Here is a 15,747-nt window from a genome sequence, read left to right as displayed (position 1 = left end):
GTATACGTGCAGCGAGCTGCGGGCGGCATGAAGGGCGCTGGGCGGACGGCTCCATCCTGGCGCTAGGCCAGCTCCCGGTACCGCGCAGTCGGGCGTCCGGGGCCTTCCCGGCGGTGGCGCCCCCAGGCGAAGATCCAGGGCCGGGGGCCGGGGGCCGGGGACCCGGCCCGCCCGGCCTCGGGGGCGGGAGGTGGGGACGTGGCCGAGGCTCAAGAGGGCGGAGCCCGGCCGCAGCAGGAGGCGGAGCCTCGGAGGGAGGAGGTGCCGAGCGGGTCGGGCGACGCCGCAGGAGGTTCTGGAAACGCCGGGAGCGGCGCGTGTCCAGGTGAGCGCGCCGCCTGCCGGGTCAGCTGTTGGGCTCGTTCTCGGCTGCGGGCTGGGGTCTTTGGGAGATGGGTTCTGTCAGCGCAGAGCCGGACTTAGGGGCTGAAGACCGGGGTCGCGCCGCCCGCTGCGCAAGCGGCTCCCGCAGCCCCGCGCCCTCCGCCTTGTTTCTGCACCCGCCTGGGTTCCTGGCCCGCCAGCGTCCCTTCCCGAGATCACGGTGGTGAGGTCAGCGGCGCCCTTCCTGCCGGTCCCCTCGGCGGCTGGCGGGGCGGGGCGGGGCACTTGGCCGCCCTGCCCTGTCATGCTCCCTGAGAAGGGGTGGCCTGACCCCGGGGGCTGCCAGTGGTTGGAGGCAGGGACGGGGGCGTCGGCCTGCCCAGGAGGGGCTGCTACGTGTTGGGGAGGCCCACTCCCCTCGCTCCTAAGCCGGGCCGGATCAGCTTGGTGCTGTTAATTAGATGAGCAATTAATTAGATCGGTTGGATCAAAAAGTCCTCTTTCCTCTTCTGACATCCCTGTGGAATCTGCTTGTGTATTTTTTTTCCCCCCAGCAGTTACGGAGACCTGAGATAATTAGCTAACTAATTCAACAAACGACCCTTCTGTGCGCCAGAAGCTGCCAGGAGTTGCTAGCCCAAGGGGGCAGGCGACTGGAAGAGCGGGGAAAAGTCCAGGCCCAGAGCAGTATGGTAAGTGCTGTGCTGGCAGGAAGGTAGACTGTGGGTACTCAGGATGCCCCAGGCCAGAAGACTTCCTTGAGGAGGTGACTCAGGAGCAGATGGAGTGTAGCAAAAGGGTAATCTGACAGAAGAAAAGCCTATGTGAGTGGGAGCTGCCTTGGGCCATGGGCATTCTTGTGGTACTCTAATGGAAGCAAGGTGATGGGGAAAGGGCACTTGAGGAAATAGCTGCTTGTGGACTCCATTTACAAAAGCCTAGAGTGAGAGGACAGTGCCAGGTACTGTGCCCTGCATGGGTTAGGTGCCCAGGATACCCTTGCAACATGAGTGCAGATCAGGGCACTTCCTGTCTTAGCTGTTGCTGAGCAGAAAGGGTAGGCCCTTGGCTTCTGTGTTCTAATCTGACACATTGAAGATGCTCAGGAGAGCATTAGAGTTGTTCCCAAGACAGACTTGTCTTTTACTATAGAGTAACACACTTAAGGCTTGTGCTTCTTCATGGGGACCCAACAGCCCCAGCCCTCTTACAGGAGATCCTGAAGGACTCTAAGAGCAAGACTGATGGACATTACTTTGTAGCTTAGCATATTCTCAAATGTCCCAGACTTTGCACAGATCCATTGCCCACCTGAGAATTTATAGGATGCTTTTGCCAGCTGCTGCTTATTCTCAACTTGTATCACATCTGAGACAACACATCTGAGATTTAGTTCTCTGTTAAATGGACCAAGATTCCCTTTGGCTTTGGCTTTAAATTGCCCCTGAAGCATCCAGGGTGCAGTCTCTCACTGTGGTGTTGTGCCTCAGGGGCCAGCTTCTCTTTTTGCTTCTCATTGTTCACAGGATATTTGGCTTTTGAATTCTTTTCTTTTAGGACCTTTTTATTATCACAGTGCCAAGCATGTCCACTCTATGGCCCAGACATTGAGGCCACATAGCAAGGATGGAGTTGGCTGAGGCCTTATCCCAGAGATGCTGTCATACTGAAACTGAGGTTTGTAATAGGCTCTTCTGCCCTGTCATAGGCTTTGAAGTGGGATGTCTGATAGAGGGCTCACTTTGCCACTGGTTTAGACCAGCCATAGCTGCTCTCTGTTCATTTCTTAAGTATCTCCTGCATCTGTGCTTGGCTTCTGCCTAAAGTGTGCCTGGGGCTGGAATGAGGGAGATGAGGTGGCCAAGGCACTATTCTTGCCTATGGGGAGCTCATAATCTGTCTCAGATTGTTGTTTCGTGCTGGTATCTGGGCACATGCCAGGAGGACTGCTCATCACTCAGACACTGGGTACGTGCAACTCTGAGGAATGAGTGGGGTGAGAAAATATAGGGTCTTCTCATTTCCTGAGAAAGTCTCCCTTTTTAGCTCTGCCCTCCCACATCCTTGGGAGGGTCTGAGGCTGGACGCAAGGCCTTGGCCGAGTTGTGGCCACGCTGGCTGATAGTGTGCAGAGGGCTGGTAGGTGTGTCCCTAGTTCTTGGGATCTGTCAAGAGTATAATTTTATGCAGATGGAGTTTGGCAGGAAATGTTGTAGCACAGGCACGTGCAAGCCTAGCAGAATACTGGACTGAGAGTTAAACTTTGAAAACGTCACTCAAATCTAGCAATTTGGACTTTTGAAGTGCCTGAGGGTGGGACATTAGTCTATTCTAGAGCAAAGGGGCCTGATGAATCCTGTGGTCTGTGGGTTTTGTGATGGGAACAAGGAATGAGGGATAGATAGACAGTTTTTTATTCTTAGAAAGAGCAGAGAGGAATGAAAAGTCTGAACTAGACTTCTTGGAGCCCTAGGAGAGAGTTTTTGTTCAGTTGGTATCATTGCAGGACTGAGGATTAAAGTGTTTAGGTAGTGTTCTCCAGCTCAGAGAGGATCTGTCTGAGCCTGTTCAGAAGCCAGTTTCTGCTCTAGACCTCTCCAGAAGTGCTTAATAGAATGTAGCCTGCTCTGTACCTGGAACAGAGGATATGGCAGAGATCCCAAGACCTGATTCTTGTAGAACCCTGGAGTGAGCAGGTCAGAGGCACAGAAGTACATGAGACCCTAGAGTATTGGTCCAGGTCCCTGTCTTTTGTTAGAGAAATTTCATTGGTGAGGTTTAGAACCAGGGATTGGCTAATTCCAGGATTGTCCCTGATGGGCAGTGTACTGCATGACCCTAGTCTCTCCTGTAAGTCTTCTGGCACTCCTGGGACATGGAAAGTGCCCAGTTTCTGCTTTGTTCTTGTTTCATGCTTTTTCATTGACCTCTGGTCTGGACCTTCTTTCTCACTCAGATAATCAATTGACTTATGCAGGGCAGGTGACTATTTCAGTTCCACTGATTTTTCTCTGGTGCTCCTCATGCTGATAATTGACATAAATTATGCCTGGTGCTTGCTGATATCGGTCATCTCATTCAGTCATCACAACAGCCATGTGAAATATAGGTCCTAGTATCATATAGATGGGGACACTGAGGTTTACAGAAGGCTGTGACTTACACAAGGTCATAAAGCCAGAAAGTAGTGATGGAGTTGGGATATAACTCTGGGTCTGCCCGACCTCAGAGTACCTGCTCATTGGACTGAACTGCCTTGCCTTGAGGTGGGCTGCTTGGTTACATGTGAGTGCTGTAATGTCTGGAGGTAGGAGTAATACTCACCTGAACTCAGGGAACTGTGCTGCTGTTTTCTGGGTCTGCATTGCTCTCCTTCTGGTGAGATCCAGCCAGAGATGTCTTGAACCTGCTTTGTGAACCTTTTGGGTAACCCATGATAAAGTCCTTAGCCTGGGCAGGCATGCTTTGCTAGAGCAAAGTGTTGCTTCCCTCTTTGGAAGGCCCCTGTGTTCTAAGGTAACACATATTCCTGAGTAAGATTGGATGACAGCAGTCTGTAGTAAAAAGTGTGCTTGGGGTTTGGGCTTGGTTCTGACATTGATTTTCTGTCAGATGTCAAATGTGGAGGAAGCCCTCTTGGCTTCACTTATCAATCTTTTGTATCTATCTTATACAGTAGTTTCCCCCCTTACCCACAATTTTATTTGCCACAGTTTCAGCTATACATGGTCAACCACAGTCTGAAAATATTAAATAGAAAATTACAAAAAGAAATAATTTGTAATTTTTAAGTTGTGAGCCCTTCTGATTAGCATGATGAAATCTTGTGCCATCCTGTATGTTCTGTCCAGGACATGGATCAGTCCTTTGTCCAGTGTATCCATGCTGTATATGCTACCCACTTGTCACTTTGTAGCCATTTTGGTTATTAGATTGACTGTTAATGGTATTGCAATGTTTATGTTCAAGTAACCCTTATTGTATTTAATAATGGCCCAAAGTGAAAGAGCAGCGATGCTGGCATTTTTTTATAATGTTATAATCTATTTTATTATTTGTTTTTTAACAGTAATCTCTTACTGTGCCTAATTAATAAGCTAAATATTATCATAGGTACATATGTATGGGGAAAAACAGCATATGCAAGATTTGATATTTATTAACTGTTTTCAGGCCTCCACTGGGGGTCTTGGACTGTATCCTCCATGGACAAGGGGGGATTACTCCATCTGGAATGGAGATGATTATTTAGCTTACAAGATTTTAGTGAGAATTAGATGGTAGAAATGAAAGATTTTTGGAAACATAAATTGTGGTTACCTTAGACTACGTTCCCAGAAAACAGCCTGAGGAAGAGCTTAAGTGCTTAATGCTTTATTGGAAAGTCTGTTATTGTAGGGCAGCCAAGACATGGAAGAGAAAAATGAGGTAGAGAAGAATAGGAAGCAAATACAGGGTGGTGCTTTAGCAAGGTGGCCACTCTGCATGAAGATCTACTTGTTGTTTACCCATTCAGGACCTCTCTGTGCAGGCTCTGTAGAAACTCTATGCCTCAGAACAGTTTCTTGTAAAAGGCCTAGAGAGAATTTATTGGCTGAATTCCTCTTGTCTTCTATGCATCATTGGTCAGAACTGCCTTGTGAGCCACTAACTTTCCCTCCCTCCTCAGGAAGGCCCTTCTGTAGCCATTGGAGAGATCAGTATGGAGATAGTAGGAGGAGCCAGAAATTCTGGCATAGGTCAGTACAGTCACTTTGACTAGGTTAAGGCCAAACAAGTGGTTCAGGGCCTAGAACATGGGTGAGACCAAAAGAGTATGAGACTGTGTGTATGATGCATCCAATATGGTGATATGTGAATTTCATCCTCCCGTAGATCCTTCTTATGAATTAAGATAATCTAGACTGCCAAGTCTCTGCCAAGACCCTAACTGAAAACCCAACTTGGCATTTGCATGTTGATTTTAATGATCTCCTTGCTACTTCATGGCCTAGTTACTGAAGCAGGAGATTTTGTGGTTTTGATGGTACCCAAGTAGGGAAGTGGAAATCAATGTTTTCATGCACTGGATGGAGAAGGTGTAGGAACAGATGCATATTATCTGACACATGCACCCTCATCCAGTTTTGCAGGGTCCATTGTGCCTCCTTTTCTCTACTGGGGATCAAAAATAAGAGCCCAGGGAGTTCCCTCAGTGATAGTCTTATATGGCTTCTTAAATGTGGAGTGAGGGATGAGGTTCAAGAGAACACTGACTACTTTGAGCACAGATCCAGGCTTCATTAGGTTTTTGGTAAAAGAAATATTTTTCACATGGAGTAATTGTTGAAGATATGAAACCTGGCATGGTGAGATGGGCTGGAAAGGACAGCAGGGCCAGGTCACACAGAGTTATGGGGCCCTTTGGGTTAAGGAGTTCAGACTTTGTCCTGCTGGCAGTGGAAGCCAAAGGAAGGGATTCAGTAAGCCATGCTGACTACTTTGTAGAATAGAGTTGGGAGGGAAGCCAGATGAGATGTGGAGAGAGAGGTCAGAGAAGGTTAGGGCCAGCATGGCTGTAGCTGTGTTGGTAAGGACTCAGATGATGGTTGAGATGTAACATCAGAGAACACTTGGGTGCCTTTCCTGTAGTGGCAGTGACAGCAGCTTTTGGGCCTGAATGTTCATTCGTGTGTTCTGCAGTGGGATCTCCCGTAGCTCCGTGCAGCTCCCCCTAGATTGAGCATTTAATTCCTTTCATCTCTGCCATCCTGGAGTTGGTCACAGCACCAGGAGGGAGGGCCATGGGAGGGATAGGGGGTCAAGGACCCCTGTTCAGGGAGGTTTTGCTACTTCACAGAAAACAGGCAGAATTTTATCCAGTGCCAAGCAAGACCTTTCTATTCTCAGCAAATCCATGTTCTGTCTCTAGGCTGTTAAGTACATTGTTAAAACTCAAGCTGTTGGGTTTGAGTTGCAGCTGGGAGCTTGGCAGAGGATCCTGCTTGATGAGGTAAGGGGAGAAGCTAAGGACGCTGCTGGTTTGCAGCTGGAAACATCTTTTCATGGTCATTTGGCCAGGTTGTAAATGTTCTTTCCAAAGAGCAGTCTTGGTAGGACCTCTGGTTGTATGTCTTGGAATTTCCCTGTGCTTAGAAATAGTGCCAGTTGCCTGGTGGGTGAATTACTGTCACTGGAGTGTTGGCAGGCTTCACAGGACCTCCTGGTGGGGGTCCAAACTGTAGGGCTGCCAAGACCCCTTTAGAGTTCATTTGAGAAGGCCCTGCTTTGTTTCCTTTATATTTAAGCATATTATAGAAAATATTTTTAAAATTCCTATATAATTCCTTATAAAAAGATTAGGAAAACAAATAAGCATAAAAGGAAAAATAAAATTACTTCACTAAGATGCAACTAGATCATGCCTCTCTTGCATATATACTACATGCAGTAGTTTTTCCTTACAAAAGTGGAATCATGTAGTATACTTTGTTTGGGGCCTGCTTTTTCACAGTTCTTTATTCTCTCTGCATTGATATGCGTACAGTAGGCATTCTGTATACTCAATATACTCATTGATATGCGTACAGTAGGCATTCTGTATACTCTGTATACTCAACAATTCACTCTATGGAAGAAATCTAAAATTTTCTGTTGTTGTTTCCTAAATTGAACAAGCATATGATGAAGAGTTATTTGTGGGGTGACTTCTAGGAGATACATTATTCTAAGCTCTAGGGGTGCAGTTCAGGTAAAACTCAACAATGGTTTTCTGTTTGGGCTTGGTGCAACTTTGCTTTTCATAAAAGGGGATTTGGCCACATCTTCAAACTTATTCTGTGTGGATTTCTGAAGGTTCCTGGAAGGGCTTTTGGCAGCATTGGACATTGTTTGGAACTAGGCAGGTACACGTACTCGCATGTTCTTTGCAAGTTAAGGGTATAAGAGAGAGTAAGGGTTGACCTTTTACACATTGTGGGGCACAGTCCCTTTTGAATGCTTCCTCCTCCCAACTTCATGCTAATTAAATAACCTTCGTACAAAGCCTTCTGAGTAGAGAGGCCCAGGATCAGGAGAAATAGGATGGGGTTGCAAGATGCCCCTGCTTGGGATGGCAGTATGGATGTGGCAGTCTGGGAGCTGCTTGGGGGTGCCCAGCTGTTTGGGCCAGCAGAGTCATCATCCCCCTCTCCCGCCAGAGTGAGACTCTGCGGCTCTTAATTTCCCCAAACTTATTTGTGATTCTTTGAGGCTCTGCCTCCAGGCCAGGATTCATGGATGGGCTCAATCTAAGCCACACAGCACATTCCAGAGAAAGGACAGCTGGTATTCATGTAATAAAGAAACCTGGCTGTTTTACCGTAAGTGCTATTAGGTGCTCATGGATGGTGTCAGCTGGATAATTTGGAAGGCATGGAGAGATTCCCTCTTCCCATAAATTTTTTGTCTGAGCTTTGCAGATGTATGCAACTGAAAATGGTGATACACCTGGGGAGAAGGGTGGGGGCCCCCACTTCCAGCCATGTCTAGTCTGATCTCCTGCCTGGACCTTGTTCTCCCATCACCCCCGTCCCAAAGCTGGTCCCCCTACTGTTCACAGATCCTCCTGGCTTTGAGTTTTTCCTACACATACACAGAAGGTGCTCTCCTGAGGTAGTCAAGCCTTCTGAGGTACAAAGAATAGACATATGCCCTTTTAAGTTAATGGGCTTGTAGAAGCAACAAGAGAGGCCTTCTGGAATCCTGAAATGGAGAAGACAGTTGGGGAGGCCTGGGAGCAGACCAGGCTGGAACTGGGAGCACCTGGCCCACACCTACTCATCTTCTTGCTTTCTTTTGATGCCTTGACTCATAATATACTCCTTAGCCTACTACTCCCTTCCCTACAGCACATCCTGGCTTGAGGAAAAATAATTATCCTGTCTGTCTCTGAGCCCCCAGCAACTAGACTGTGATGGGCATGCTGTCAGCTCTGCAGCCCTGCTGGGCTGGACACTTGGGCCCATGCACTTAAGCTATCTTCTTAGATAAGGTTAGAGGAACCTGTTTGGGGCTGGGCCCTTCTGTGAGCCTAACCTGGAACTACAGTGGATTGAAATTTCTTCTGAAAGGGTAAGATGAGGAATGGAGAGTGTGACTGTGTATCTAAGCAACCATAGCAGGCAAAAATTGGTGAACTGGCATTAGGCAGCCCAGACTTGGAGTTCTTTCAGTTAAGACTTTTATTTTGGGGAGAAGCGCTTATTTTTCCTTTATTTTCTCAGTAAATTTCTATTTGAGCATTCCAGTGAGACTCGGCTGAAGTGGATCCAAAAGAGAAGAATTGGCAGAGTAGGGGCTCCAATGGGTAGTGGTCCTCCAGCACGTCCTGGGATGCATTGCTGAGCTGGGAGATGATGTCTGAAGCTTCTCTTGTGTATATAGGTCCACTGCCAGTGAGGCTTGCCCCAGGTGGTGCCTGCCTCCCTCAGAGCAGTGTCTGACTATTTCTAGACTGATGAGAAGCTGGCTTCTTCCCTGTGTCAACTGTCTAGCTCAAGAGTTTGGCTATGGGTGGCTAATTCATTTTTGTATTCTGAGTGCCTAGCTCAATGCCTGGCATCTCTGTATGGTCAGTAAATATTTGTGAATGAACGGTGACTGGCCAGTGAGGATGCGTCTGCTGAGGAGCCTCACTACAGGAAGAGCAGTGTCTATCCTGGATGTCACTCCCCTGACTGCTCTGTGTGTGGCAGGTATAGACTGGCCGGGGTCAGTTTGATGATTCTTCTGGCTGACCATCTGCTCTACACCTCAGTTTGGGCTGGGTTCCCTAGAACATATCATATCAAGTTCTCTTTTCATAATGTCACCATCTTATGGGCAAGGACTAGGTCACCAGAATCTGGCATTATCATGGTACATGTATTGGAAGGTAAGATAGAAACAGTCTGTGAAATAAGAAGGGATAGACCAGAATCTTGGACTGTCAGATGATTGGAACCAGAGGTGACTGTCCCCTCACCATGATTCAGCCTTCTCATGTTGCTAGTGGTTTCCAGGAATTGAGAGGATGGAGCCTTTCCCCAGGGCATATGGCTTGCCAGAGTAGGGTCCAGAATTGAGCACATGTCAGTGCTTCCACACCCTGTGGTGATCCCAAATCTCTTTCTTAGCTTTCTTGTGCTGCGCCAGGATTTTGGCACATTTGATCTAATGAATGTCCCTGAATGCCTTGCAGATGCTTCCCTCTCTGACGATGAAACTCCAGGTGTCCACACTGCTGATGGCCTGGTTTGGTGTCCTGAGCTGCGTGCAGGCCGAGTTCTTCACCTCTATTGGTATGTGGCAACAGGACTGTTGTCTTCCTGGGGATCCCTTAGCTCAAATGCCAGGTGATTTCACTACCTGAGGTGTGTTCTAATTCAGGGAAGGGTGGCCTCATTCACTGGTTTTGACCAGTTCTGGAGATCGTGGGGCTTACAGAGTTGTCATTTTCCCCCTCTGAGAGCCTAAAGATCTGGATTTCCTTGGATCCAGCTGTCTGAATGGGCCCTTCTCCCTGGGACATGCAGGCTGCATGCATGCTATCTGGCCTTTTTGACTAACTTTCTCCCGAGGCAAGAGTGGTTCTGAGCAGTGAGCACTCTGTGTCCTGGGAATCCAGCTCTTCTCCTTACCTGAAGTTTCAGAGCTTGTTTCCATATGATGACCCCTTAGGATGTCTATTCCCAGTGACATGACCAGCTGGTTAACAGTGGGAGAATGAAATTTGGACCTTCTTCCTTGAGTAATCCCAGTGAATTTATCACAGACATCCTGTTGGCACTTCTGCCTGTCTCCTCCTAGAGTTGGGGCCAGGACCATGTGTTCCCAGAGAGCCCCGACACGCCCTTGGACCAGAAAATTTACTTCTTCTGAATTGATGTTTTATGCCCCAAGGAAGGGGGCTGGACATCCCTCATTCATTTCTGATTGGCCCTTACTTCTCTCCTACAGGGCACATGACTGACCTGATTTATGCAGAGAAAGACCTGGTACAGGCTCTGAAGGAGTACATCCTTGTGGAGGAAGCCAAGCTCTCCAAGATTAAGAGGTGTCTAATGTCCTAAGGCCCCATATGCACCTTGAGTTAGCCTTCCTGCCCCTCCCCACAGCCCATGTGTGGGTGTCTATAAGAGGAAGCCCTCCAGAGGTGTGGTCTCTCCCACCTGTCTGAATACTTTAGTATCACATGGGTTAAAGAGTCTCTGTCTTTTCCTTTCTGCTTAAGTCCTTTCTACTTTCACCGAGGTTCCCAGCTCTTATTAAGATTAAGGAGCTAGATGTATCTGTGGGAGTTACTGTATTCATGTTTTATTACCTCTTAACAAAAGGTGACGGATCTCATCAGGGAAATTACCACAGATCAAGACCTGTGTGGGTGGGGATGTTAGTCTTCCTTTCCTTTGGTTCCACAGCTGGGCCAACAAAATGGAAGCCCTGACCAGCAAGTCAGCTGCTGACCCCGAGGGCTACTTGGCTCACCCCGTGAATGCCTATAAGCTGGTGAAGCGGCTGAACACAGACTGGCCTGCTTTAGAAGACCTGGTCCTGCAGGACTCAGCGGCAGGTGAGGGACAGTGAGCAAATGTCATGTGACAATGTAGACCTTGCTGATGATGGCTCTGTTCTTTCTCTTTTAGTGCTGGTAGTTGGCTGTCCTTATTTTAAAACATGTAACAGTAATCAGTTTTTGCCTTTTTGTTTTTGGTAATAACATTTCCTGTAATTATACTTTAGTAATACATGTTTTTATAGAAAAGTTAGGAAAACAAACACAGTCACATGAGAAAATTACAATTCTTAATCCAGTTGCCTAGTAATAAGAACTGTTAAAATTATGATCTTTCTATATATGCTACATTTTTTTTTTTAATTAAAGGAACCATATGTATACCAGGGAATGAAAACTCACTTGCTTTGAGGGACAAATGAATTCTAAATGAGTCAAGTGGTGAGCATAGCCTTCATCTGAATTCTTTCCTATTCATGTCTTTTACAAACAAAACATTTCTGTTGGCAGATTTGTGACATAAGCATATACTTACCTGTCCCTGAATTTCACAGCTTGTCTCTTCCAACCCGCTCCAGTATTAGTTGAACCCAGAGCCTCACATGTGCTAGGCAAGTACTGTACCACTAGGCTACATCCCAGTTCCCCTGTTTCTTTCTTTCTTTCTTTTTTCCTTCATGTTTTATTTGAGATGGTCTTGGTGAGTTGCTGAGGCTGGCCTCAAACTTGATTTCCTCCTGCCCTCAGCCTCCTTAGTAACTGAGATTACAGTATGCACATTGCACCCAGCTTCTATATGCTATTAAAAGTTTTTATGCACCATGATTTTAATAGTTGGATCACAATTTGTCATACTGATATACTGTAAAACTGGGAAAGTCATGGGAAATGGGCCTATTTCCAAATTATAATTATCAGCAATCTTTCATATACATTTTGGTGTCTAACTCTGATTATTTTTCTAGAGTAAATTCTTAGAAATGGTATTTACAGGTCAGAGTATGACTCCCCCCACCCCACCCAGTATGACTTTTTTGAAAAGTTTTTTCTAGGGTAACATTTACCATGCTCTAACACTTTCCTGTCAAAATGAAGTGATGGTGGTGGTGAGCCTGGAGGCGGCCCCATGGACTCCCAGCCTCGGGCTCAGGCCCTGTCTCTTTTCTCTGGAGTTGGGAGTGCTGGTTAACTTCAGACTAGCTGTCTCTCCGGCTGAGACATTTCAGCTCACGTGGCCAGACTGGGTCGGGCTTGGCTGGGGGCAGGGTGGCCTCCAGGGAGGGATTGGTGAGCTCAGCCAGGCTGGCGTTGTGCCCAGTGAGCTCACTGCCTCCAGAAGCCCCGCCTGCCTTTCCCAGACCCCGCCTCCTAGGCCTGGCCTGTAGCTGGGAACGGTCTGTTCCCGCCTGCACAGCGGGAGGCTGAGCCTGCTCAGAAGATCTCTGCTCACTGACCTTGTTCTCCACACCCTCCCCTCTGCATCGCATCGGGAAACCTTAAAATTACCTAGAAGGATACCAAACAGCCCAGAGAGCAATAGGTTGTTTTCATCCTGACATGGAGTTCTTGCCCCTGAACTGAGGGGGGCATGCTGACACTGTCTGTGGCTTTTTCAAGGAGGCGTGTTTTTCTATTTCCTGGATTCTGAACTCTTCAGAGTCCCTGACCATGAAGCCAGAAGGAAGACAGGGTAGCAGCTTCTTGACCTCTGAATCTCCAGGCTTGGCTAGAAATGAGTATTTGAGCCCGTTCTGAGAGTGGGTTGCAGTGTGTGCTGCTGCTCTTGGGAAGGGGCCAGGGGAGGAATTCCTTGGGTTTTCCCCTCCCAATTCTTACCTCACAGATGGAACTGAAGGCCTGAATCAGCCTGGGAGTCCTGGGATTTCAGGAGATGCCTCTCTTGCTATATAACTGGGAAGTCTCTGTGGGGGCACTTCAGTGGTCAGAGGCTTTTCCTGGCTCCAGGCTGTGGTCTTGGCCACGGTGATCAGAGAGCTCAAAGCTTGACTTGTAGACTCCCAACTGTTAACCACTGTACCAGCTATTTCTGTTCAGTTCCAAATGAGCAGCACAGGTGGTAGGACAGTGAGGAGTGAGAAAGAAGTCCCATGGACTAGAGCAGTCTGGGAGGACTTCCTGGTGGAAGGGCAAACTCTTCCTCCCACATCCCCTAGTGCTGGCATCTCTCCTTGAGCTCTCACACATGATGAGCAAATACATCACCACTGAGCCTACCAGTAGTCTCAGAGGCAAGCGGCAGGAACCCACTAGCCAGAGACCCACTAGTGGCTGCCTCTCTGATCCCAGGAGCATTTCTGCCCCTGGACCTAAGGCAACCTCTTGTTCTCCCTCTCATTTGGAAGGTTTTATTGCCAACCTCTCAGTGCAACGGCAATTCTTCCCCACTGATGAGGATGAGTCGGGGGCTGCCAAAGCTTTGATGAGACTTCAGGACACATACAAGCTGGACCCAGACACTATTTCCAGAGGGGAGCTTCCAGGTAACTCAGTGCTCCGGGCTTTGCCTGTCCTGCTTGTGTCTCTTTGCTGGCTGGACAAGGCAGAGGCAGTGTACGGTCTCTGCCTCTACTGATGATCCTTGTCTTGGATCCCCATTCGGTACTTGTCCCCTGTCCCGTGATAGCTGCTTCCCCGCATCCCCTGCCTGCCACTTCCTTCCATGCACTATCCAAGGTCCTCCCTCTCCTCTTGTGTCTCAGAGAACGCTGAGGCTACTGTCAGGAACCCTGCTGGTCTCTGTCCCAGAGCACCATAGATCCACGGCCAGACCTGCTTCCATTTCCCACCCTCCTGATTCCCCCACCAAGGCTGAACTCTGAACTCTCTGCCCTCTCTCCTATGTCCCCTCAGTTAAGTCTGTGCACTTGTTCATTCTGTCCTCACCTCTCTGGGGTCTCTCCTTGAGCTCATACAGATGCTCTATTCTTGCTCATTCCCGAACTCCTCCTTCAGGGTACAAGACTGTTTGGTCTCTGCTGTGGTCAGTCTCCTCTCCCCTCTTGGTTGGCTACTGGATAGAGCGATTCACACTCTTTCTCCTCTTCTAGTTCCTCTGTACTCCTGACCCCATCATGCCTTTGTGCCTGCTGTCCACCAACCCTCTGGGGCTGGTAAAGTCAACAGACATTTCAGGCATGATATTCTTTAACTTTTCAGCAACATTAGGCACATTGATTGCCTCATTTTGCCTGATATTCTCCCCTCCTTTGAATTCTGGGATACTGATATTGGCTTCTTCTCTTTTGGCCTCTCTGGTCATTTGTTCTTTCTTTTTAAAACCAGTTCCTTCTCCACTGACTTCCTCAATGTAAGTGTTTGTAAGAAGATAAGCTGGGTTTGGAGAGCTTTTCAAGAACAATAAACCTAGGGATTCCATTGTATCTCATTAGACCTTGGGTGAATCTCACTTGTGGGTCACCAGAGAAGATACAAACAGATCCATAGTGTGTGGAATCTTTCTCCCTTTTTAGGGTTTCTGTTACTGACTAGGTGTGGCCTGGGGCCTTGGGTCTGATGAGGTAATAGGAGGGGATGTGAACTTCTTATTTCTACCTCAGTCAGGTCTTGAACCAAGCTATACCATGAGATCCAAGATAGAATGCAGCTCAGGACTCCTGCAGGGTCTTTTTGCTCTGTAGCTGTGCAATAGGTTGGTGGGAAGAGGGTGCTACACTCTGACATGGACACTCAGTTCACACACCTGTGAGTGTCCTGAATGGGGAGGCAGGACAGAAGGGAGTTACTCTCTAGGATTTAGTTCCTACAAGCCTTCCCCAGGTGAACCCAGCAATTTTCATCCTTTGAGGTATTTCCCATCCATGGTTGATTTCTGGATCCGTGTTTCCCACCAAGACAACCTCTTGAGCTTCCAACCAGTGTCAGCAAATGCCTGTTGGCTGTCTATGCTTAGATATTCCATGGACTTCTCAAATTTCATGTGTCCTAAATTGAAATCCTTACCTCCTTTGAGCTGTTTACCCAATTCCTTCACCACTTACCTCAGCAAGAAGCATCTCCTCTTATTTGCAGCCTAAGCCAGAATCCTGAGGCCCATAGAGTCTACTTCCCTAATGTCTTCTGTACTTGTCCCCTCACTACTGCCCCATGACCGGCTAAGATACCAGCTGACTTATTATGTATTCACATTTGCACATGATATAACAATATAATTTATCACTATTGCCCAGGATTTCCCTTTTCTCCCTTGTCCTCTTCCTCTTGATCTCCCTTCTATTTTCATGAGACCATCCCTCCCACCCCCTTTTTTTTCCTTTTTCCTCTCTAAGTTCCCTATATGAAAGAAAACATACGGCCCTAGACTCTGGACTCTGAGTTTTGGTTATTTCATTTAACATAAGTTTCTCAAGTTCCATCCATTTTCCTGCAATTGTCCAGCTCACTTTTTAATCCCATCCTCCATGTTGTCTTTAGCACACTAAAACCTGGTCACAGTGCTTAACTTTCAGGGATAAACCCAAACCCCTCCTGTGTGGAGTCTTTGAGGTCCCACTGTCTCCCTGGCCTCCTTGCCCCTGGTGCTCAGCTTCTCCTTTGCTCAGCTCCTTGGTTCCTCCCATTCCCTCTGCAGGAATACCTTTACCCCTGTCAGCTGGGCTGCTCCTTGTCTGATTGCCTTTCCACACACAGCTCAGCAGTAACTCTGCAGGGCCCACTCTCCAAGGAGCAGACATTCAAGTTGCCTTTTGGGAGAGATGCTGAGTGCCTGAGAGCCATTCTTAACATTCTTGGTATCTGTGAGACATGTTGATAATAGCTACCCGTCATTAGCATCCTGAGGATCACAGGAACCATCTTCATATATCATCTCATTGAATTCTTGGCCTATGTCTTTTAAAATCGGTGTTATTATCTCTGTTTAGGTGGATATT

General features: G+C 47.7%; 1 protein-coding gene across 7 annotated transcripts in view; it reads left to right on the top strand.

The window, feature by feature from the left end:
* The first annotated feature begins 226 nt into the window (after window positions 1-226).
* Window positions 227-15,747, top strand: part of P4ha2 (prolyl 4-hydroxylase subunit alpha 2) — a 32,216-nt gene continuing 16,695 nt past the window's right edge. For 2 of the 7 annotated variants that reach the window (XM_015492726.2, XM_015492730.2), the window contains exons 1-6: window positions 227-325; window positions 882-1,016; window positions 9,524-9,623; window positions 10,282-10,378; window positions 10,743-10,894; window positions 13,201-13,338. In XM_015492726.2, the coding sequence (XP_015348212.1) occupies window positions 1,014-1,016; window positions 9,524-9,623; window positions 10,282-10,378; window positions 10,743-10,894; window positions 13,201-13,338 (490 nt within the window). In that variant the 5' untranslated portion in view covers window positions 227-325; window positions 882-1,013. Of the gene's footprint in view, window positions 326-403; window positions 553-878; window positions 1,017-9,523; window positions 9,624-10,281; window positions 10,379-10,742; window positions 10,895-13,200; window positions 13,339-15,747 lie in introns of those variants that run through there. The other 5 variants (XM_015492729.2, XM_015492731.2, XM_015492727.2 and 2 more) reach the window with 4 other exon arrangements.

This window comes from Marmota marmota, unplaced genomic scaffold (genome assembly GCF_001458135.2).
Source record: "Marmota marmota marmota unplaced genomic scaffold, marMar, whole genome shotgun sequence".
NCBI classification, from domain to species: domain Eukaryota; kingdom Metazoa; phylum Chordata; class Mammalia; order Rodentia; family Sciuridae; genus Marmota; species Marmota marmota.
The sequence above is the reverse complement of the archived record's forward strand: the minus strand, read 5'-3'. Positions and strand labels throughout refer to the sequence as shown.